At 36.8% G+C, this 25,160-nt stretch overlaps 1 protein-coding gene across 1 annotated transcript; it reads left to right on the top strand.

The window, feature by feature from the left end:
• The first annotated feature begins 420 nt into the window (after positions 1-420).
• On the top strand, positions 421-16,239 carry LOC121450005 (amine sulfotransferase-like). Its single transcript, XM_041654665.1, has 6 exons — positions 421-567; positions 1,475-1,683; positions 4,542-4,668; positions 9,465-9,559; positions 13,406-13,592; positions 15,677-16,239. Exons 1-6 carry the CDS (start codon positions 426-428, stop codon positions 15,793-15,795), a joined length of 879 nt encoding a protein of 292 aa, XP_041510599.1. The 5' UTR covers positions 421-425; the 3' UTR covers positions 15,796-16,239.
• Positions 16,240-25,160: the final 8,921 nt, after the last annotated feature.

Below are 25,160 nucleotides of genomic sequence, written 5' to 3'. Positions count from 1 at the left end.
ACTAGTCTAATGTTTTCCTGTCCTGCATATCCTATATGTTCTTGGTTCTCTTCTTGTCCTCAGACTTACACTCCTATCAGGACATTGTCTGACCTGATGCCCTGTAAGACCACATCCAAAACAGTTTCCAGGAAGTCCTGTAGCTTGCATTCTCCCTGGGCCTAGATCTCTCTGCTGGGATAGGACATCATTAATTGTCTTTCTATGTAAGGCAGCAGCTATGGCCATTCCCTGTGTTTGTGACTGGCCAGTATCTCTGCAAATTCAGATATAATCTGTAATGTTATTCTGCTTTCTACAAGGTCTTAGAGCCGCCTTACATATAGCATTACTTACATGTAGACCTCTCAAAAGCATTACTCACTATTGGAAAATACTATGATAGTGAAGAAAATTTTGTCATTTTTGCTTCTAGGTAAATCACTATGGACAATCAAGATGAATATTTACTTAACTTCAGAGGCTATAACTTTGAAAGAACTTTAGTTAAAATGAACATAGTGGAAAACATGGATGATCAGGAAATTAGAGATGATGATGTCTTCATAGTCACATATCCAAAATCTGGTGAGTGGCATAAATAGGTCATATGGCATTTGTCTTTGTTTTGTGTTTGTTTGTTTGTTTGTTTTATTTTGTGTTACAAGGAACCACTTGTTCTTCCCAGCTGCCCAGAACTAAAATAATTATACAGAAACTGTATTAATTGAATCACTGCTTGGCTCATTAGCTCTAACTTCTTATGGGATAACTCTTACATCTTAATTAAGCCCATTTCTATCAATCTTTATATCACCGCAAGGTCATGGCCTACCAGCAAAGTTTTGGCACTTCTATCTCTGGAAGAGGAGCTATGGCATGTCCTAGGCACCACCATTCTTTCTCACAGCATTCAGTCCAATGCTCCCTACCTACCTAAGTTTTGCCCTATTAACACGCAAGGCAGTTTCTTTATTCATTAATGGTAATCATAGCACACACAGGGGACTCTCACATCAATTTTGTTTTGTTTTTTCAAGATAGCATTTCTCTGTAATTTTGGAATCTGTCCTGCACCTAGCTCTTGTAGACCAGGCTGGCTTTGAACTCACAGAGATCCATCTACCTCTGCCTCACCATTGCAGGGATTAAAGGTGTGTGCCACAACTTCCCAGTATTTTGGTTTTACAATAAGTGCATAAATATTCTCCTTTCCACACACTGTCATTTCAACAATACTACAAGAATTATCTGGATTCTCAAAACCAATAACCATATCATTGTAAGTGAGGAGGAAACAAAGAGGTGTACAGTTCAGCCTTACTGACTTGAGTGTTCATTAGAGACAAAAGGGAATGAAAAGGGCACGTTCAAGAATGCCTGGGGTGCTAAAGGAAAAGAGAGCTTCAAAACATTGTTAAAATGGATGACATTTGGTATTCATTATTAAAACTTATTTTAGTATCAAAAATGGGATTGTTATTTGTTCTTACAGGTACCGCCTGGACACAGCAGATCCTCAGCCTGATTTATTTTGAGGGCCACCGGAACAACACTGAAAACATCCAAACAATAGACAGAGCACCATTTTTTGAGTACAATAATCATAATGTGGACTTTGCCAAAATGCCATCACCTCGTATCTTTTCTACCCACCTCCCATATTATTTGGTGCCAAAAGTTTTCAAGAACAAAAAAGTCAAAGTATGTCAGAGAGCTTATTGATTTACTCTACCCATGAAATGCCTTCTCTAAGTACTGAATAATTAGTCTATTCCAATATTTTGCCACTGTGATGCAGCTGCTATGAACGTTCTTGAGTGTGTCTCCTGGTACTCTCCCAGCAGCTTCTCTATTACCCACACCCATGAATGGAGCTGCAGAGCCAGAGTGACCAGAGTACTCCACTTACAAAGGTGGTGCAGTAATTCTGAAGAAAGTGTATTTGTCATTTCTTGCAGAAATGCTCAATAGATGTCTTCTTAGGGTTTCCCTAGTAATGTGACATATCAGACTTTTAGATGTTTATAAACATGGCATCTAGGAAGAGGTATCTCAAGTGTATCTTAAGTTGCATCCTCATCCTTATATTGGAAGTAACCATGGTGGATGCTTATTGGCCATCATTATTTTTGATTATGAAAAATGGATCTATCATTAGCCGAATATTTTACTACATTCTTCTGTCAGTGTGCTTTCTTTCACTTCTAGATATGAATCTATTTTTCCTCATCCCCATTGTTTGTGTTTTCATCAACAACATTCTTAATTTTAGATTTATAAAACTGATTTTTCTTTTCATTGTTATTTTTCATATTTTTAAAAAATTAATTTTCATTCTATATACCAACACCAGTTCCCCCTCTAATCTTTTCTTCCATCTCCCACCTCCCCTCTTCCCATTTTCCATTCATTTCTCAGAGGGAGAAAGGCCTTCCTTCAGAAATCAACAAGGTCTGGAATACTAACTTGAGGCAGGAGCAAGCCCCTACCTCTAATATCAAGCCTGAGTAAGGTATCCCAATATAGGGAACTTACTCTGAAAAGCAGATATATGCACCTGGGATAGGTCCTGGTGTGACTGCCAGCGCCCCCTCTAAAAGATCAAACCACATATTTGTCACCCACATTTAGAGGGTCTAGTTCAGTCCCATGCAGGTTCCCCACCTGTCAGTCTATAGTCTCTGAGTTCCCACTTGCTCAGGTCAGCTGTCTCTCTGGGATTCCCCACCATGCTCTTGACCTCCCTTGTTATTTTGATCTGTCTTCCCTCTTTTCAAATAACTCCAGGACCTCAGCTGAGTGCTTGACTGTGGGTAACTGCATCTGCTTCCATCAGTTACTAGATGTAGACTCTATGATGACAATTAGGGTAGTCATTAATCTGAATAAATGGGAAGGCCCTTTCAGACACCCTCTCCACTATTACTAGGAATCTGGAATGGAGTCATCCTCATGGATTCCTGAGAATTTTTCTAGTACCAGGTTTCTTCTCCCTAACTTCCTCTATAAAGATATCTTCCTCATTGTTCTCCCTTAACTCAGTCTTGTTGATTCATCATGTTCTTATCCTCCAACTCCTCCCTTCTACCCTTTTCCCAGTTTACCCAGGAGATCTTAATATTTTCTTTCCTTTATTCTATATATTTGGTGATTTGATTACTATATGGCGAGAGGACTTGGGGGGGGAGTTCTAATGTAAGGGGTGTTCTGTATGTTTCTTGTACTTTCATAGGCATTTCCTTCTTTAGGGTGGGAAAGTTTACTATGATTTTGTTGAATATTTTCTATGCCTTTGAGCTGGTATTCTCCTTCTTCAATACCTATTATTTTTAGGTTTTGTCGTTTCATGGTGTCATTGATTTCCTGGATATTTTGTGCTAAGAATTTGTTGGATTAAACTTCTATTTGACTGATGAATCTATTTTCTCTATTTTATATTCAATGCCCAAGATTCTCTCTTCCAACTCTTTCATTCTGTTTGTTATGATTGCATTTGTAGTTCCTGATCATTTACCCTGATTTTTCACATTTAGAATTTCCTCAGGTTTTGTTTTCTTTATTGCCTCTATTTGAATTTTCAAGTCTTGAATCATTACTTTCTGTTGTTTGATTATTTTTTTCATGGTATTCTTGACCTTCTTTAAGAGGTTTATTGAGATATGTTGTTTGGGTTTTGGCTTTTCTTATTCTTTTTCTCCCTCCCTTACATTATTTTCTTTTCTTAAGAGAGTATTTCATGTAGCCAAAGCTGGTATGAGCTCCTCCTCCTGCAGTAGATACCCAGGTTTTAATGTTGTGGACAGATGCCCACAGATTATTATTTCTATGTGAGTTTTTATACTACTTATGCTCTTAACTCATGTTTAAATTAATTTTCTGAAAGATATGAAGGAAAAACTCATTTTTGAAGATTATAAGTTGATAACTAGTTATACCAATATGACTATTAGTTTTCATTTTAGATTTATCACCAATCCCTCCTTTCCTCCCATTCACTCAACTTACCACTGCTCACTCCCCACCCACTCTTCAGAAAGGACAAGGTACATTGCTTTGGGTAAAGTCCATGGCCACCCTACTCTATCTAGATTGAGCAAGGTATCCATCCAAAGAGAATAGTTTCCCAAAAAGCCAGTATAAGCAGTAGGAATAAATCCTGGTGCCACTGCCACTGGCCCCTCAGACTGCCCCAGCCATACAACTGTCAGCCCCACTAAATGGGACTAGTTTGGACATATGCTTATTCCTTCCATGTTGGGTTGGAGTTGGTGAGTTACCATTATCTCAGGTAGACTGTTTCAGTGGGAGTACCCATTATGATCTTGACCTGCTTTTGAGCTACATTCTTAAACATGAAATGCCATAGAGAAAGGTTGTTTATTACAGTATTTTCTAGAATACCAAAATATAAATTATAAACACTTGACTTGGTACAGCTCAAAGACTAGAAGAAATAATTATACTTATTGTCACAATCAAATATTATAAAATTGTATTTAAAAATTTATAAGCACAACCAAAATTTGCTTAAAGAAATAATTCTATAATTCTATCTACAGATTCTTTATATCTACAGAAATCCTAAAGATGTTTTGACCTCCTACTTTCATTATTCAAACTTGATGTTTATACTTGAAGCCTCAAACACTATAGAAACATTTATGCAAACATTTCCTGATGGAAGAGGTAAGTATTAATTAATCAACCCAGACTCAAATGAATCACACAAAAGGTAACAGTAAGCCAAATTCTCAGACTTACAGAACATAACTTGAAGAAATGGAGCAGGGCATTTCTTTTTTAAAGGAACAACAACAAAAAAATACTAGACAAGAAAAACAATATCAGACAAACAAAAAAAACACAAAGAACATATCTCTAGTGACAATGGTATGTCAACTCTATATGCTATCAACTGGCTTTTCTATCTTTATGCACCATTTGAGGATTGCCAGGATTACAAAGGCATGTCATGAAAAAACTATTTTGGTGTACGGATATTCTATCAATTACTTCCAACTAGTGCAAAGGTAGAATAATCCATTCTGACAGAGAAAATGCTGAGGTTGGTTGAAAGTTTTGCATGAGCCTGTGTATGGCTTTATACTGCAACAGTAGAATTGTTCATTCTACTACATAGGTGAATTAATTAAGGAAAGATGATGGAGGAAGGTCATTGACTAATAAAGGAGCTGCCTTGGCCCATTTTATTGGTTAGAGGATATGTGGGAGGAGTAAACAGAACAAAACGCTGGGAGGAAGAGGAAGTGAGGTCAGACGACAGCTCTCCTCTGGGGAGCAGACGCCTGAGAGAGACGCCATGAAGCTCCGACCCAGGATGGACATAGGCTAGAATCTTCCTGGTAAGCACATCTTGGGGCGCCATACCCAGATGATTAGAAATGGGCTAAATTAATATGAGAATTAGCCTAGAATAGAATGGGCCAAGCAGTAATTAAATGAATACAGTTTGTGTGTTGTTATTTCAGGCATAAGCTAGCCGTGCAGGCAGCTGGGGTGCTGGGAACGCAGCCCCGCCACCCCTATTACTACAGATGGCGCCCAACGTGGGGCTAAACCCACGTAAAAAACCTGAGAAGGCTTAAAAATAAGGGAGAGAGAGTTTAACACAGATTTTTGCTGTTTGTTGGTGGCGTGCTGTAGAGAGATTTCCTGATTCGGCAACAGTAGCAGAAAAAAAAGCTGTGTCATTTTAAAGCGCGATTTCCTGGGGCTGTGCTGCCATTGCGATCTCTGTCTGGCTCCTGCGGGAGACAGAGCTTTTGAATAGAGCATTTGGAGTAAAGTGCTACGATTTGTTTGATGGCAACTAGACTCGCTGTGTGCTCGGGTCTGCTCTGCTTGTTAGAGGCAAGCATGTGCTTTCATCTAAGAGAGGCTTCCTGACTCAGCTTTAGCTGCAAAACCCTGCAGCTCATTAAGAGGTCCTGCCACGAAACACTTAAATGGTGTTGACGAAAAGCTGAACACATGCTTTTCGGTTTTCAGCCATAGCAGGAAAAAAGCTGCGCCATTTAAAAATGCCGGCTTTCTGGGCTGTCCTGCCAGGACAAACTCTGACTCTTTTACGCAGGCGGTTTGTGCGGTTGGCAAGCACGGGCTGCTAAAGCTAGCTTGCTGGCTACAGCCAATTCCTCAGCCATGAGGCTGGAAAGCTAAGGAATGGGCTGGATCCAGCTGGCAAAGCCATGCCTTTAATCCTACTGATATTGCTTGGTAAATTAAAGACTCGTGTGGTCAGAAAAAGAGAGATATACAGTAGAGATTCAAAGACAAAGAAAATTTCTAAATGGTTTGAAGTATGTTAAAAATATATGCAGACTAAAAGTTGAAGTTCTTAAAGTAAAAAACAAAAAAAAAGGAAGATAGTTGTTGTGTGTGGTAGCACACACCTTTAATCCCGAATGCCTGGGAGGCAAAGACAGGCGGATCTCTGAGAGTTCAAAGACAGCCTGGTCTACAGAGTTACTTCAGGTCAAAGATACAGAGAACCTATCTCAAAAAGCAAAAAGTTAAAAGTAAAAATAAACAAAATAGAGGTTAAAATAAAACAAACAAAGATGAAAAATACACAGAGAATCTTGATACTGTATGCTATTATGCTCTCTTTAAATTGTTTAAATGTTGAGGAAGGAACAACAGCTGCTAAAAGATATTTATTTATAAATGCTGCTGAACTAATCCAACATAGATATTTTGAATTTGGATCTAAGGATATGATACTTTGGAAAGGAGTTTCTTATTTTGTTTTCACAGAGGATGAGACACTGTTCATTTCTTCTATTCCGATTTGGTATGATGGACCATGCCCTCCTGAAGGGTTGGTGTGAACGCCTTCAAAAAATTGCTTCGCTCAACTGCCAACTGAGATAAAACTAGCACACAGGATATACCATAAAAGACCTAATTAACGACGCCCCCATTCAGCAGAAAACAGTTTGGAGAGAAATAACTGTGCCCATGTTCCCAAATAGGGTTTATAAATGTTCTTTTACACTTTAAGGGGGATATGATATAGATATGAATAATTTACATTAATATAGATTTTGCTTTATTGATAGAGATTTAAGGTCAATTTTGTTATATGTATAAGTGTTTCTGATTTTGATTAAGGTATTGTGATTATGTAGTTCATTTAAATATGTACTGTATAATTAAGAAATATAGGTTGTTAATGGATAATCATCGATAATAGTAAAGCTTGTAGTCATGTTACTTAGATTTTCTAGATATATAGAGATATATTTTAGATAAACATTCTTCATGTCTTTCAAAGATTACAGAATAGGACATTTAATGTTTTAATAACTTAGGACTTTTCATGACAATGAGACACTCTGCTCCTGGGAGCACCAATCTACTTCAAGAGGAAGATGGGCATCAAAAAGGCACCTTATGGAGTTTGATAGCCATTTGGGCAAGAAACTGCTCTTGCCTGGACTATTGCATAAACTGGACACAAAGAACCCACAGAGAGAGGACTACTGAACTTGCCTAAGGTGAGATGATCTTTCGGGGTTCCTGATTCATAAAAGAATCTGCGAGACATTCTGCAGGACACAACAGATAGTGACTGAACTGACTTTAAATTTTCCTGCTTTATGGAAATGTCTCCTGGATACCATGGGCCTAAAGGCTGAAGATGGATGCCCCAATGGTACAGAGGAACTTTGGGTGACTGTCCAGATAGCGAGATGTCTCTGTCATTTCTAGAGTTTTAAAAGTTGCTTTTTTCTTGTTTGCTTAGGTAATGTATCTTTCTGGAGTCTTTGATGGAGTTAAGAATAGTTAGTTATAGTTATAGTTTTCCTTAGTTATGATAAAGATTATTGTAACTTTTACTTGATAACTGTTGTTATATGTAATTTTGCTATGTTAAAGTTAAAGCCTTTTTTTTTTTTTTTGTTTAAACCGAAAAAGGGGAAATGATGGATGAAGGTCATTGACTAATAAAGGAGCTGCCTTGGCCCATTTTATTGGTTAGAGGATAGGTGGGAGGAGTAAACAGAACAAAACGCTGGGAGGAAGAGGAAGTGAGGTCAGACGACAGCTCTCCTCTGGGGAGCAGACGCCTGAGAGAGACGCCATGAAGCTCCGACCCAGGATGGACTAGGCTAGAATCTTCCTGGTAAGCACATCTTGGGGTGCCATACCCAGATGATTAGAAATGGGCTAAATTAATATGTGAGAATTAGCCTAGAAGAGAATGGGCCAAGCAGTAATTAAATGAATACAGTTTGTGTGTTGTTATTTCGGGCATAAGCTAGCCGTGCGGGTGGCTGGGGTGCTGGGGACGCAGCCCCGCCACCCCTATTACTACAGAAAGATGCTCAACACTGTAGAGAGAAGTTACTTTTCCACATGGGGCCACAGTCATTAAGTCCCCCCAAAAAACACAGAGGTTTATATTAATTACATATTAATTTATTTTGGCCTATTAGATCAGGCTTATCATTAACTAACTTTTACAACTTAAATTAACCCATAATTCTTCTATATATTTAGATACTTGATTTAGTATCTTTTCTCAGTGCAGCATTTTCATCTTGCTTCCTCTGTATGATGACTATCTCTGTCTTTCCTCTTCCCAGAATTTTCCTAGTGTGGGTACTCCACCTATACTTCCTGCGTAGATACTGGCCAATCAGCATTTCATTAAACCAATACAAGTGACAAATCCTTACAGGGTACAAGAGCATTATCCCACATCACATCACACGTGGAATCAGAATTTTACTTGCATATAAGATGATAGATTCTGACCACTGCTGACAGTGAACAAGAGGAGAAACAGAGACTTGTGCCCTCTGTGGAGAAGAAGGAAAAAGAACCATTGTGCCTTAAAGCCACCTGCAGCCTCAGGTCCTTTATTTCTCTATTATTTCTTTCATACTTCTTTAGTAACATTATATAGACAGGTTTCTATAAATATGGGGTAATTGTTTCCCCTAACAGAAAAAGGGGAAATGATGGAGGAAGGTCATTGGCTAATAAAGGAACTGCCTTGGCCCATTTTATTGGTTGGAAGATAGGTGGGAGGAGTAGGCAGAACAGGACGCTGGGAGGAAGCGGAAGTGAGCTCAGACTCGACAGCTCTCCTCTCGGGAGCAGACGCCTGAGAGAGACGCCATGCCCCTCTCCCAGGCAGACGCATGCTATGAAGCTCCAACCCAGGATGGACATAGGCTAGAATCTTCCCGGAAAGCGCACCTAGGGGCGCAACACAGATGATTAGAAATGGGCTAAATTAATATGTGAGAATTAGCCTAGAAGAGAATGGGCCAAGCAGTGTTTAAATGAAAAAAAAAATAAATAAACATTTTAAAAATAGAGATACAGATGTCCATTTCAGGCCCTCCATTGTATTTCTAAAAATTCCAAACCAGAAAAAAGGCTCAGAGTTTGTTGTCCACTACATGGACACACAGCTTGGTATTCTCACTTGTTACTTTTCCTCCCAGTGCTAGGAAGCAATTGGTTTGACCACATAAGAGGCTGGTATGAACACAGACATGACTTTAATATTATGTTCCTGAGCTATGAAGATATGAAGAAGGTAAGTTGTATTTTAAAATGATTTCTTTTACACAGCTCTTCCCTAGACTGAAAACACATTCTCATAGCTATCTTCATACTTTAATTCTTTTTTGGGATTTTTGTTGGAGATGATTCCTAATGTCCAGCCTCTACCTCATTTACTGGACTTCTGTACTCTCTTCTCCCTGTGAAGTGATTGTTTGTGATCCCTTTTTATGTATCAAAGGCAACCCCTAAACTTCACAGCACCAATGGCTTCCATAATTAAAAACTTTATTATCACATGTTAATTACATTCATTAGTGGAATTTCATGCTATATCCTTGCCCATGAATAGAATATACATTATTCTTATCTTGTCATGCTTTGGCATTCATTTCTTCCCCCTCAGACCTTCCCCAATTACTGCTAAACACAAAAACACTTAAAAGTAGTTTAAGGTTTACTTTTAAGTTTCAACATATAAGAAAACACAAGAAATTTGTGTCATTGTCTGGCTCATTAACTTAACCTGATGTCCTTAATTTCATACATTTTACTGCAGATGATAGAATTTTATTTCATTTTTATATCTAAATAATAATATATTTTATTATATTTATTATAATATATGATGTATATAATAAATTCTTTACTCTTTCATTTGTTGGTGGAAAATTAGGCCAAGTCCATGTCTTGTAGTTGAAGATGTATAGCAATAGCATTAGATAACAGTAAGCTTTTGCATGGTGACTTCATTTCCTTTGGCTATATTCTCACGGAGGCTAGAGTTGACATGATAACCCATTTTACTATAGTTTCCCATGCTCACTACTAAAGGCCAGCAAATAGCAGCAAGGCTTGTATCTACTATAAAATGTGAACAATTAGAGCCATAGACAATAATTTGACTGATGGGACAAATTCTCTGTTGTTTTTTTTTTTTTTTTAATAATCTTGGAGCAACTCTTAGATGAATCTAGAGAATATTTTTTGGTTGTTCACAATTAAACAGTATCTTTAAATCAAAGAAAAAGAGTTAAAGTTCAGCAAACTCTGATACTTATTGACATATTGATTAATGAATAATAAGTGAATGTCCTCTCTGTGACAGGCTGCAAAACAAGAGTAAACAAGGACTTACCTTTTTGAAGACACCATGAGTTAACAAGGAAGGCAAACAGTCAAAAAGCAAATACCCAAAGAAAAAATCCATAAGTGTATCTTGGCTGGTGACAGGGCAAAGTGGGTAAAGGGACACCCAATGTGTGCCTGACAAACCAAATTCATTCCTCACATCTTCTATAGAGGTGGAAAATTAGAAATAACTCCTTAAATTTGTCTTCTGAGTTCACCCATGCACAATGGCACAAGATCCTATCATGTAGCTCACACGCATACACACATACACACACAGTACGATTTTTAAATTTTCAGAGATTTTAGACTAGTAAGTGTAGTTATTAAAGAAATGCAAAATATGATGTCAGCATTCATATAAAGTTTTCTGGTATAACTGAAGATAATGGCTTTTCTGGGCGGTAAATGTAACATGAGGTTTACAGGTTAATATATATAAACTAACTAAAAGAAAACGGGTAAAAACAAAACACAAGAATAATTTTATTTGAAGCAATACAGTACAATACAAGTAAGGAAAGGACATCAAATGTGTAGGGTGGGGAACAAGAAACTAGTATGTGAGACCAGAGTCAAGACTGTGCAAGATCTGTGGGTCATGCTAATGATTATTTCTGTAATCCCAAAGTAATGAAGAGACATTAAGAATTTTAAAAAACACAGCAATGGAGCAAAATTAGTCACTTTGCAATATCATTCCCTACCATGAGTTTAAAAGTAAAAATGATAAATGTGAGTAGACAAAATAAATGTGAAGATTTACCTACTGACTATACTCACACATCATTCCCATAATTATAACTGACATCAATATTTTTTAAAGAGAGAGAAAACTCCCAATATTCTCTAGCAATTTTATTTCCACCAAAGTTAGGATAGTTGTTGGTGTCTTCCTTGTCCATTGCTGCGAAACATTGTAATTTTTGTCTAAACCTTAATGCTTGCTTCTCCAATAATTACCCCAATAAATGAAATGAAACCAGTTCATTTCAGACGAGTTTGGTTATTTACTGACCGAGAAGGCCCATCCCTAGGAATTTCATGACTATACAGGAACATTTCTGTTTTCCTTTTTCAGGAACAACATCTTGGATAGAATGCAGTGTTAAAAGATTCCTATTTATGGGACAAAGTATGGGTATAGCAAAAAGTCATCCTCATTGATGAGGACATCCATTGTTTGGAGAAAAGATGAGGCTTACTATTAGGAAGAGATACATTTTGTGGGGTTCTAAAATAACCTATATATTCAGTTCTATAAATACATAGTAGAATTATGATTCATGTCCTAATAACTTCTTGAACTGCATGCTTGTCTTTTCCACATGTGCTTTCCTTTAAAACGTGAACACAAAAAAAACCAAAGGATATTTAATTTACTTGAAAAGACATCAGTATCCACTTAATGACAAATCCTTCTGTGATGTGAGGGCCTTAATTTTTCCTTACCATGTGTTTTTATTTTTCCTTTGTACATTCCAACTGGTTGAAGTCTGAAGTAAAAAAAACTGCATCTGCATTATGTGCCTTAGTTTAGTAGTCATTGAATATTGAATATGGGGATAATCAGAGAGGTGTTACTAGATTTATATGAAAAAAAATGCTCTTTCAAAAAATGTGTCTCAGAATTATGAACAAAGAAAAGGAGGATTGAGGAAATGTCTCTTTTGCTGAGAAACTATCCTGCACAAAGAACCTGAGGGTCACAGGAGTCTAATGTACTGTATCACATAGAAAACTCCTTATATTTTGGTTAATTTATTCCTTTTGTGGAGATTGTGTCTCAGTATGTAGTCCTAGCTTGTCTAGAATGCTTTACTTAGTCCAGTCTAGCCTTGAACTTAGAGAGATCCAACCGCTTCTGCCTCCTGAATCCTGGAATTAAAGGTGTGTGTCACCTCACCTAAGATAGCAACAGTTCTTAATACAGGGGCCAACATCTTTGACTTTCCATTCTGTATTATTCTGAGAGTTAGTTTGCTCCTACTCCTGGCTCCATGTTTGATTTTGCTGAATTCATCTGAGTTGAAGCTTGTACTAAAATTATTCTCTGAGATTTACTTTTTATTAATTAAATGCAGTTTGTTTTTTATTCATTCTCATTTATAGGATTGGGTTAAGGAATTTTAATTTTTTTATCTTTTACCTCCTTGAATATAATATTATGTTAAAAATATTTCCAGTAACTCCATTATTGGCAGCATCCAGAATTCTATCATCATTTTTCTCTTTCTTTCAGCTGCATTGCTATGCTTTTCATGTTCTTTCTGTTCTTGGTTTTGTGGTCAGTCATGTTCATCAAAACCATTTGTGTAAATCACTTAGCATTAGAATCCTATTATTTTATTAACCACAACACTCTAAGTTTTGTCCTTAGAGTGTTGTGGTTAATAAAATAATAGGATATTGAGACAGGTGTAGTAGCTGCTACCTCTAACCCCAGCCCACAGGATACTACAAAAGGAAGACCATGCCTAATTTTGAGAGCAGCATAGACTTCATACTGAATTCCAGGCCAGCTTAGACTACAGAGTCTCAAAAAAGCTGTGTTTTATTAACGATTTATTCTGTATCCATTACAATAAATAATAATTTCAGTTTTAAAAACCCTGTTTCTATGATGTTTTCATGTGTTGAACAATCTTTGCATTCCAAAAGTAAATTCTAGCTGTTCATGTTACACACTGGGCTGTAACTCACACCCCCATTATAAGGTCAGTAACTTCTTAACCCATGACATTTTCAGGACCTCAGGGGCTCAGTGCTGAAAATCTGCAGTTTTCTGGAGAAAGAACTGAGTAAAGAAGATATGGATGCTGTTGTGAGACAAGCTACATTTCAGAACATGAAATCTGACCCACGAGCAAATTATGAAGATATTATAAAAAAGGAAATTGGCACAAGAAATGATCAGGGAACATTCCTCCGCAAAGGTAAAATTTACTAGTCTGTAGAGGCAAAAACAAAAAAACAAAAAAAAAATTGTTGAGTTTTCCTGATGTACTTTGGAGAAATAATATGTGTTTCTAAAGTATTTCTCCAGGTGATAATGACATTTGGAAGCATCAAGCATTTTAGAAAACAGAGAACCTGAAGGGCCTGTGATAGTTTTAGTTAAAAATCTGACAATTTCACATACTAAATAAATATGAGTTTCCTACGTTTTAGGCAACACACTCAATTTTTAAGAGATGTCAGCAGGCTTGTCCTAGGCAATAGATGTCTTAAGAAGTTAAGATTCTAATGATATTGTGCTATTGTTTTCTTGATGTTGTTTTTGTTTGTTTGTTTTTTGCTTTATTTTGGTTTTATGTTTTGTTTTGTTGGGTCTGTGTGTGTGTGTTTGTGTGTGTATGTTTCTAAGAGAGAGAGAATGTGTGTTTCTCAGTGTAGTCTGAGCAACCACAGCTACCTTAAATTCATAATCCTCCTGCCTCTACTGCACATGCTCCCTGAAAGCTAGGATTACAGTCATGGTGATGCACTCCTTAGACAAGAACAATATTATTTACTATTTTCCTAGGATACTGAACAAATAAACTTACTGTCTGCTTATAGTGAAAACAAATTTTAAAATGCTGCTTCCTCATGTGTGAGATTTTTTTCATCATAAAAATTAGAGTGATGTCTTAATAACTTTATCTGACACGAATTAAATAAAGTAAACAGGCAATAAACTTATTATGATCTCCTTATATACTTATAGATATGGGTAAGAATGAATATCTCCCTCTTGATACTTTTTTAACTTATCATTGCTGTGAGAATTAGCATATATTTAAATTTTTCTGGGTTTTTATATTTTTAAGAACTCCTTTATTTTGTCTCTTCTGCCATTTAACATTGATTCTCATATCTTATTCATCAGCAAGCCTTAATGTATTACCCATGATTGTAGAAGCAGACGAGCAGGCCTGCTTTTCGTCCTACCTAGCTCCCACATGGCTAGTTTTACACCTGAAATAACAACACACAAATTGTATTCTTTTAAACACTGCCTAGCCCATTAGTTTCAGCCTCTTCTTGACTAACTTTCACATCTTGACTAACCCATTTCTAATAATCTGTGTGGCACCATGAGGTTTGGCTTACCAGGAAGATTCTAGCCTATGTCCATCTTGGGCTGGAGTTCCATCACCTCTGACCCAGAGGGGAGAGGCATGGCGACTGCCTCACTTCCTCCCAGCATTCTGTTCTGTCTACTCCACCCACCTAAGAACTGGCCTATCAAATGGGCCAAGACAGTTTCTTTATTAACCAATGAAATCATCACAAAAAAAAAAGACCCTTCCACGGATAGCCCGCCATCCGTTCCAAATGCAAACAATAATAACATCCTCTCAGACAACTAAGGACCCCAAATGGCTGTTTTCATTTTAACTAGTGTAGTGATCATTTCAAATTCCTACTCAGTAAAACAACAACAGTAACGACTCTGAAGATCTATGTAGCCTTGACCTAATGTGCTAAAAACCTTTGGGTCTCATTTTTTTCTGTTTAAAAATGAAGAACCAAACAGCTTATACCTCAAAAGACTGTGTTTGAAATATACTGTGCTTGAAATCTAAGTGTTTTCTTAGTATAATGATTGACACATAGTAAAATGTACTTTTAAAATTCTAATTTTTTTTTAAACTTTTAAGATTTTTTTTCTTTCTAAAAATTGTCTACAATTCAGTGGTAGTAGCTAGTGATACCTATTTATTAGGTTGCTACTCGGAAGTTTCTTCTGTGAAGAGAGGAGAGATAGCCAACCTAACCTTCCTGAGAGTGATGAACAGTGTGAGCTGTAGATAGTAGAGTGAGTAAAAATTGTCTACAATTCAGTGGTAGTAGCTAGTGATACCTATTTATTAGGTTGCTGCTCGGAAGTTTCTTCTGTGAAGAGAGGAGAGATAGCCAACCTAACCTTCCTGAGAGTGATGAACAGTGTGAGCTGTAGATAGTAGAGTGAGTTGGGTGGACTTGCCCCAATACTGCTACTTATGTTGGTGCCATTCTGTGCTTCTCCCATTAGGTACCATTGGAGACTGGAAGCATCACTTGACTGTGGATCAGAATGAAAGATTTGACAGAATATTCAACAGGAACATGAAAAACATTCCCTTAAAGTTCATCTGGGATATAAATGAGTAGAATTTTAATTAACATGTGAATTAATCATATAAAAATGTACTTAAATTTTAAAAATAATTTCTTCCTCTCACTTAACTATGAATATAAAGCATAATTCTTGAATGAGAAAATTAACTTAAGCTATGCTTGCTGGCCATAATATTGATTTCAAAGGTAGCTACTAGCATTGGTATCTTTCACAAAAATGCTTTAACAGAAAACATAAAAAATGGCTGTAGTCTTCAGAGATTCTTTGTTAGTTCACATTTTCTTTACCTTTAATTAATTTAGGATAAAATAAACACTAAAAATCCAATTACTCTTATAATTAACTTTAATTGATTGCTTTCAAAATCAATATACTCATTCAAATGTACTATGCGAAATAAAGAGAGATATCATATGAAAACATATATGCTTTTTAAAATAATATAACGGATTTTATTTTGCAGTAAAGACATAATAATCAAAGATTAGAAATATGTTGGTTTAAGTGTGGAAGCCCAGGATCTGGGCTCACACCTGGAGACATATGGGGGTAAAAGAGCCGTGCTTCTATTGGGTCCATGGCATTTGAGTGACATGCATTGCCAACCAGAATCGTGGTGACATCTGAGCCAGGGCTGGTACAAAGAACTCTGTCTAAATCCATGGTCTAATCACAGCTAAGCTCTGTTTTGATGGGTGAGGAACAAGGAGCAAAGGGTTTCAGGGTTTGCTCACCCAAACCTGCATGAGCAGGGACAGCTCCTGTGTTGTTCTAAGGAGAACCAGAGCCTGCTGTCCAGACTGGTACAGTCAATGAGGGGTATAGTAAGAAGGGAGCCACTTGTTTGCCCCAGCCACCCAGAACTGAAATAATCACATAGAAACCATATTACTTAAATCACTGCTTGGCCCATTAGCTCTAGCTTCTTATTGGCTAACTCTTACATATTAATTTAACCCATCTCCATTAATCTGTGTATCACTACAAGGTCATGGCCTACCAGCAAAGTTTCAAAATGTCTATCTCAGGCACTGGCTCCATGACTTCTCTCTGACTCCGCCTTTTTCTTCCCAGCATCCAGTTTTATCTACCCTACCCAGCTCTTAAAGCCATGCTCTGCTATGGGCTCAAAGTAGTATTAACTAATAGTATTCATAGCATACAGAGTTAAATCCCACATCATCTCCCCTTTTCTGTATAAATAAAAAAGAAAGATTTTAACTTTAATATAGCACAATTAAATATAACAAAACAGTTATCAAACAAGAATTACAGTTACAATATTTATATCTACTTTATCTCTTATCATAACTAAGAAAAACTATATTATTTCTATCTACTCTTCAATTCCATCAAAGACTCCAGAAGGATAGAATATTACCTAAGTAAACAGTAAGTTCATTGTAAGCAACTTTTAAAACTCTAGAATTGACAGAGACATCTTGCTACCTGTACAATCACACAAAGTTTTTTTTATACCATTGGGGCACCATCTTCCGCCCACAGGCCCATAGAATCCAATAGACTTTTCCATGAAGTGGGAAGTTTCAATGACAGTTTCACCTATATTGGCAGTTTGTTAGTCATTTTCTTCTGTGTCCAGCACAATGTTTGGCAAACTCTTTCATGAAACAGGAACACTGAAGGATTGCATCACCTTTAGGCAAGTTTAGCAGTCATTTCTCTGTGGGTCCTGCATGTCCAGTTGAGCAGTCCAGGCAAGAAGAGTTTCTTGCCCGAATGGCTAGCAAACTCGAGAAAAAGACTCTTCAATGTCCATCTTCCTTTAAGTAACTGTTGCTGCCAGGAGCAGATGTGTCTCACTGTCATGAAAAGTCCTAAGTTCTTAAAACATTTTAAATGCCATATTCTGTAGTCTTTGAAAGGTTTGAATAATATGTTTTTGAAATACATCTCTGTACATCTAGAAAATCTAGCTAACATGACTACAAGTGTGACTATTATAGATGATTATCTATTAACCTCTATTTCTTAATTATATATTACACTTATTTTTTAAATTAGCTGAACAAATACAATACCTTAATCAAGAGCAGAAATATACATATATAACAGAGTTGACCTAAATTTGTATCAATAGACAAGATCCAAACCAATGCAAAGTATCCATCTCTATAGCATATCCCCCTGTAAATATAAACAAAATTTTATAAACAATATTTGGGAATATAGGTGTAATTATTGCTCTCCAAACTGCTTCTTGCTATTTATTGGATGAAGTATTTTGAGGGGTGTATTCACATTGACCTTTGAGGGTGTGTTGGTTAATCAAGCCATATTAGTCTGGAAGCAATCTACAGGTTCTTATCCTCTGTGGAGACAAAAGAACCTCTTTTCCAAAGTAGCATATCCTTAGACCCAAATTCTATAGTCAAGATACCTTTATAATATACATGCTGGTTTAGCCTAGTGCCCATATAATGAAATTTCTCCCTGAACTTAGCTCCTTCACAGTCAAAAAATTCAAAAAAAATCACAATAATATACATAATCCAGAGTCTCTGTGAATTTTCCATCTTTACTCTGTCTCTTTAAAGACTTTAACTTATTTTAAACCATTTACTTTTTTTATAACTGTCCTTATTCATTTTATAACTCTCTATACTGTTTTTCTTCTCTCTCTCTCTCTCTCTCTCAAGACTATTTACATTTTGTGCTCATTTTCATCTTATTTTGTCTTATTGTATATTAGTAATTCTTTAGTGCCCAGGAATGCTACTTAAAATGCTAAGCCCTTCTTAAAAATTTAAGCTGTGCTATTGGTAGTGAAAATACAGCATTTCCTGCTTGCACTACACAGTCCAGCATGACAGAGCTGCTTGTTGCCTCTGAGAGTCATACACACCCCACTTGCAGGCACACATTGGTCTAAGTTGCCATCAAACAAGCTGCAGCATGCTGCTCACAAACCCCATTCAAATACTCTGTAGCTGAACTCCTGCTTGAAACAGTCAGAGTTTTCCCTTGCAGCATGACCAGAATGCAGGCATTTCAAAATGGTGTGGCTTTTTTCCTGCTATGGCTGAATCAAGAAAACCTCTCTTAAAGGATCTGTGCCTTGTTTCCAGCAAACAGAGCCCAGCCAACAAATTGCTGCTACCAAACCATGTTTGCCTCTGTTCTTTTGTGTCTCGGATTACTTTTTAAACTTTCTCAGGTTTTACATGGATTTAGTCCTTCACATTGGTACCAATTTGTTAGATGAGAAAGTTGCTTATTTGTCCCAGCTGCCCAGAACTAAAATAATCACACAGAAAACATATTAATCAAATCACTGCTTGGTCCATTAGCTCTAGCTTCTAACTAGATAACTCTTATATATTAACATCACCATTAATTCGTGTCTCACCATGTGGCTATGGCTTACCAGCTAAAGTTCTGACTTTTATCTGTCTCAGTGGACCTCCATTGCTTCTCTCTGACTCGACCTCCTTTCTCCCAGTATTCTGCTTATTTTTCCCTGCCTAACTCTGTTCCTCTATATAGGTCTAAAGCTGTTTCCTTATTCATAAACCAATAAAAGCAACACATAGAGAGAAGGACTTCCATCATCATTTTCCCTTTTCTGTTTAAACAAAAAGGAAGGAACAACAATTCTGCTTTTGATGGTAAAAGGAATCATGGACATCAACACAATGGCAGCCATGGCAGAATCATGGAACCAGGCATGGCCCCTGGCAACAATCTAGGCCCAGAGGACACCATGGCCATGAAAGGCAGCACAGGATGCTCAAATCTACATGGTCCCAACAGACCTCAACCCTTTGACACTAAATGCCCTAGGTTGCACCCAAGTTCCTGATGTCACATAGACAGAAGAACTTCTTACATCATCTCCCCTTTTCTGTCCAAATAAAAAGGAAGGTTTTAACTTTAACATAATAAAATTATATATAATAAAGCAGGTATCAAGCAAGAATTACAGCTATAATATTTATATTTACTTTATTTTCTATATAACTAAGGAAAACTATAACTATCTATTCTCCAGTTCCATCAAAGACCCCAGAAGGGTATAATATTACCTAGGTAAACAAAAAGTGCATTGTAAGCAACTTCCAAAACTCTAGAAATGACAGATATATCTCACTGCCTGGACAGTCACCCCAAGTTCTTTTGTAACATTGTGGCACCCATCTTCAGCGTATTGGCCCCTAGTATCTGGCAGACATTTTCATGAAGCAGGACATTTCAAAGACGGTTGCCCCCATATTGGCAGTTTTTCAGTCACTTTTGTTCTGTGTCCTGCAGAATGTCTAGCAGACTCTTTCATGAAACAGGAACCCCGAAGGATCATCTCACCTTTACACAAGTTCAGCAGTCAAGTCCTGGGGGTCCTGCATGTCGAGTCCATACAGAATAGCATTAAGCAGTCTTGTCAAGAACAGTTTCATACCCAAATGGCTAACTCATGTCATAAGGACCCTCTTTGGTGTCTGTCATCCTCTTGAAGTAACTTGGTGCTACCAGAAGCAGATGTGTCTCACTGTCATAAAAAGTCCTGAGTTTTTAAAATGTTTAAACGCCATATTCTGTTAGTCTTTGAAAGATTTGAATAATACCTATCTAACTGAAATATATCTCTCTATATCTAGAAAACCTAACTAACATCACTACAACATTGACTATGATAGATACCTATCAATTAACCTTTATTTCTTAGTTATGCATTACATTTTTAAATGAGCTGAATAAACACAATACCATAATCAACAGCAGAAATACATATTTGGGGGCATGTTCATGGCTACCTTTCAGGATTTTTGGTCCATCAAACTAAATTAGCCTGGAAAGAATCCGCAGGTTCTCATACTCTGTGGAAACAAAAGAAGAACTTTCTCCAAAACAACATATCCTTAGAAACAAATTTTGAAGACAAGATACCTTTAAAGTATTGCCAAGTGGCTGTGGCTTACTGGCAAGGTTCTGGGACTACATGCTGTCTACTTGACTCTGCCTTCTTTCTCCCAGCATTCTGTTTAGCTTTCCCTGCCTTGCTCTATTCTGCTCTATCACAGGCCTAGAGATGATTCATTATTCATTAACCAATAAAAGCAACACATAGACAGAAGGACTTCCTACATCAGAAGGGTGCCCAGCGGTAGGGGCAGCATTTTGGAAGGCATTTTAAGGTGAATACAACTTCCAGTAAGAGGTATGTTGGGAAGAGGGGTGATTGTTGACCTGCAGAGGCAAACAGAGGCTGAATAGTGAGGAAGGCTGGTGCCAGGGCTATGTGGGTTGATATGATAGGGGTGAATTTTACAAACAAGAAAGAAAGAGTATTAAGCTAGATCATATAACATATGTAAAGGTTAGAGCATTTGGCTTCACTGTTGAATACAGATTAAGTTAGGAAGATTCACTGGGAGACTGGAGGACTGAAATTCATGTTATAAAATTTCACACAGGGTTTTGTTTTGTTTTTTAAATAAACACCTTTTTTAAAATTGTTCAGTATCTATTCCCTTTGGGGACTTTTGTTCTATGCCAAACAGGTGTGTTCTCTTTGCAATCTGAAATTTCAGCATCCTACAATTCTAACTTGATTGTTCCTGCTTTAATAATTGACACCATACTGTAGCCTATAATTGATTTGGTTCTAAGACATTTTTCTAAGTTATTCACAATTTCTGTGAATTTCTAAGTCTTTCAACAATTCTTTTGTTTATTGGGAAAAATAAGAAGATTCTCATGTACACACACATACAAGAGTTGTCTGACCAGTATCTAACATTTCTCCTACAGGCCACTTTACACAGGCTTTTGTCAGAGATGGAGGGTTAGTAGAAATATTTAACAAGAAAATTTTTGGTTTTGAAGCTTGTTACATATTAAGGTGTTCACTACATATTGAGGAGGTACTCATTTTATGATAACAGAAGATCAGCCCGCCCCTTGAAAATTTACCTCCTAAAACACCACCTCATTTGTTCAAAGTGTGGACTCAACTGGTAGAAGGATTTACTGAATCGATTGGAACAGAAGGACTCTGACCTTGTCAGTGGATCAGTCATTTGTGGATTATGTGATATCCCTATTTGAGATCTATGTCATATAGAGTACAGCTTGTTCCTGGCCTCTTCTTGCCTCAACTCTGCTTTTTGGCCACAGTGAGTCAGTGGTTCTGCTCTAGAATCACAGCAGACTACAGCCATGGTGTTGTCTCACCACAGAGTAAGGCCACCCAACACTGAAACCTTGAAGCAAAGGAAATCTTTTTCCTTTGAATGGGCTTGTGTGATTGTCTCAGCAATAAAGGCCTGAATGACACAACAGTAGAAAATACAGTGAGCTGGCTGTGGGCTCCATCTTGTAATAATTTTGGTCTAATCACTAATTTCTCAGGCATCCGGGTTCGTGGGGTTAATAATAGTGCTTGCCTTAAGCAAATGTTTGAAAGTTAAATGTATTAATAGATGTTAAGTACTAAGAGTAACTCATACAAGTTATGGCCCAATCCATTAGCTTGTAAAGTAAGAAACAAGATTGTGAGACATGGACAAGAAATAAAAATCAACAATGCAAAAAAACAAGGTGCTTAATTCAACTAATTACAGACAATGAAGTACTAAGCAGTATAAATTCACAGTCACTTATAACTTAAATGTTATATCAAGGACTTAAGTGAAATCAAATTCTTCAACTGTATCAGAATTCAATTCAGAAAAACAGATAAGAATAAAATCATTGGAATATTTCACTCAAGGAATATCCTCCACTATAAACACTTGAGAAGACTGTTTCCTGGCCTTTAAAAAGAATTAAGAAGAAAACAGGCTATAAATTATAACCTAGATATTAATTACATATACTATGTTATCATTTTTTAAATTACATTTATTACTTTATCCATGCATGTGTGTGCATGCTATAGAGGTCAGTTCACTTTATAACAGGTGGTTCCTGAAATTAGAGTTTGTTAGGCTTGGCAGCAAGTAGCTTTGACAGCTGAGTCATTGTGTAAGCCCTTTATTTTATTATTTCAATGTAGAAAAAAAAACTAGATTTTTTTTCAATATAACAATGAAAAGTCCTAATGGGAAATTATGATCTAAAACTTAAATTAGTAATACATATTTTACAAGTCAAGTCATGAAGAAAGTTCTAGATAAAGGCAAAATAGAATAAAACAAAATGTTATTATCTGATGGACTCTGTCAAATGTAAAAATGCTGACTCACAATGGTATTGATGAGAAGGGGTTTGAGGAACAACAGGAGACCAAAGAAGAAGTGAAGAGAAAGACAGAGCTATGACCAAATAATCCCACCACTGAGGAGGCAAAAGCAGGTGGATCTCAGTGAGTTTGAGGCCAGAGTGGTCCACATAGTGAGTTCTAGGACAGCCAAACTGTAGAGTAGAACCCTGTCTCAAAAGCAAAAACAACAACAACAACAGTAACAAAACCCGTATTTATTAAGAGTTAATATTCCAGCCATACCACTCCTGGCTGAGGAGTTACTGACATCTGACTAGGGGAATAGGAAGAGTCAGTATGGGTGTGGCCCTTGGTAATTTGACCATGCTCCAATGTCTGGTCTCATACACAGGAATATATGAGAGCAAAATTGGACTTCATGAATTATGGGAAAAATAAATAAAGCTCATGATTAAGACTTGATTGGAAATGATCTGGGAGAAATTAAGGGGAATAAAGGAGGAAAACGTGGTCAAAATACATTGTATACATATATAAAATACTCACAGAGTTAATAAAATACTAAAAGTAAAAAGGAAACTTTCATTATTTGTGTTGCTTCCAAATTTGGTTTACAAACTAAAGTGTATTAAACTAAGCTAAACTAAACAAATTAGGTTAAATAGAATTCAGAGTATTGGAATAACCAAATAAAATCTAAGAATGAAGTGAGATAAATTAGCAACTATTATGAAAATGTGAAAAGAAACTGGCACAATATTAAATGCCAGCAATCCATGAGGTTGAGGTAAGAGAATGAGGAGTTCATAGTTATCCTAGGCTACACAGTGAACTCAAGACCAGCCTGGGCCACGTGAAACCTTGTCTCAAAGGTTAAAAAAATTTACAAGTGAAAATAGGTTTCTAAAAAAATGGTTCATTGGTTGGTTATGTGGTTTTTACAAAAGATGAAAGCTCAGTTCCCAACACCCACACTGGGTGGCTCATGACCATCCACAACTCTAGGTATGGTGGCTCTAATGCCATCATCTGATGCCTTCTGATACCATGTTCTGCTATAACACTTATGTGGTTTGCCCACAGGCACAAACACACACAAATATAAAAATAAGATCCTTGGCCGGGCAGTGGTGGCACACGCCTTTAATCCCAGCACTCGAGAGGCAGAGGCAGGCGGATCTCTGTGAGTTCGAGACCAGCCTGGTCTACAAGAGCTAGTTCCAGGACAGGCTCCAAAACCACAGAGAAACCCTGTCTCGAAAAATAAAATAAATTAAAAAAAAAAGATCCTCTTTAAAACTTTTTCTTTTCTTTTTAATTGAGGATATGACTAAGACTGTTATGTACATATCTAATACTTTTTAAACTAACCTTAATTAGACAATATTTATTCTTTCAACTAATAAGAGATTTATCTAGACAGGTCTTAAATAAACAAGTTACTTAAAATATATTCACAGCAAAAATATCTTATAGCATCATAAGACAGTTTCAAGAATAAAAGAAGTTTTGAATGCCAAATTCTGCTTGTGAATAATAGGTAAATTATTATCAAAATATAACAATGGGGCCCGTGGAATGGCTCATTTGGTAAAGGAAGTTCCTGCCAAACCCAATGAACTAAATTTAAGCCCTGGGATTCATATGGTAAAAGGAAACAACTTCTGAATGCCCAAACACACATACACACAAAAAATAAAATAAAATTTACATAAAAATAAACATAATTTAAAAGCTTTAATAAGGCAGTATATGGTGGTGCACACCTGAAATTTCAGCTTTGGGAAGAAAAGGCAGGCTGACCTCAGTGATTTCTGAGGCCAGTTTGGTCTATATAATGAGTTCCAGGTCAGACAGGGATGCACTGTAGGAAGACCTGTCTCAGTTCCAAAAGGAAAATAAAAACTAAAAGTGGGTTGATAGGTGTGTGATGGGGAGCAGAAAAGGTGGTGATAGTGAGAATAATCAGAACACATAGTATACATGTATGAAATATTAAAAAGCAAAACGATTTAGTAGAACGTCTTAAAAAGTATAAGAACTAGGGCTGGAGAGAATCGGTCAGATTCCTTCAAGAGGCTACACAGGGCCAAGCACTGGATGAACTACCTACACTACAGATCTGACTTCACTACTCACTGTAAGTGTCCTCATTTGAAACATGGGAAGAATAACTATTTACCTTACAGTGATGTTACATACATTGATACAAGT

This window comes from Microtus oregoni, unplaced genomic scaffold (assembly GCF_018167655.1).
Source record: "Microtus oregoni isolate MIOR12 unplaced genomic scaffold, Mior012 000006F_ref0000085, whole genome shotgun sequence".
Classification (NCBI taxonomy): Eukaryota; Metazoa; Chordata; class Mammalia; order Rodentia; family Cricetidae; genus Microtus; species Microtus oregoni.
This window is presented reverse-complemented; position numbering and strand designations above follow the sequence as displayed.

Coding starts and splice junctions, on each gene's coding strand:
- LOC121450005 (XM_041654665.1), top strand. CDS start 426: ATGGACAATCAAGATGAATATTTACTTAACTTCAGAGGCTATAACTTT. Junction 4,669..9,464: donor AACATTTCCTGATGGAAGAG/GTAAGTATTAAT, acceptor TTTTCCTCCCAG/TGCTAGGAAGCAATTGGTTT. Junction 9,560..13,405: donor GCTATGAAGATATGAAGAAG/GTAAGTTGTATT, acceptor TGACATTTTCAG/GACCTCAGGGGCTCAGTGCT.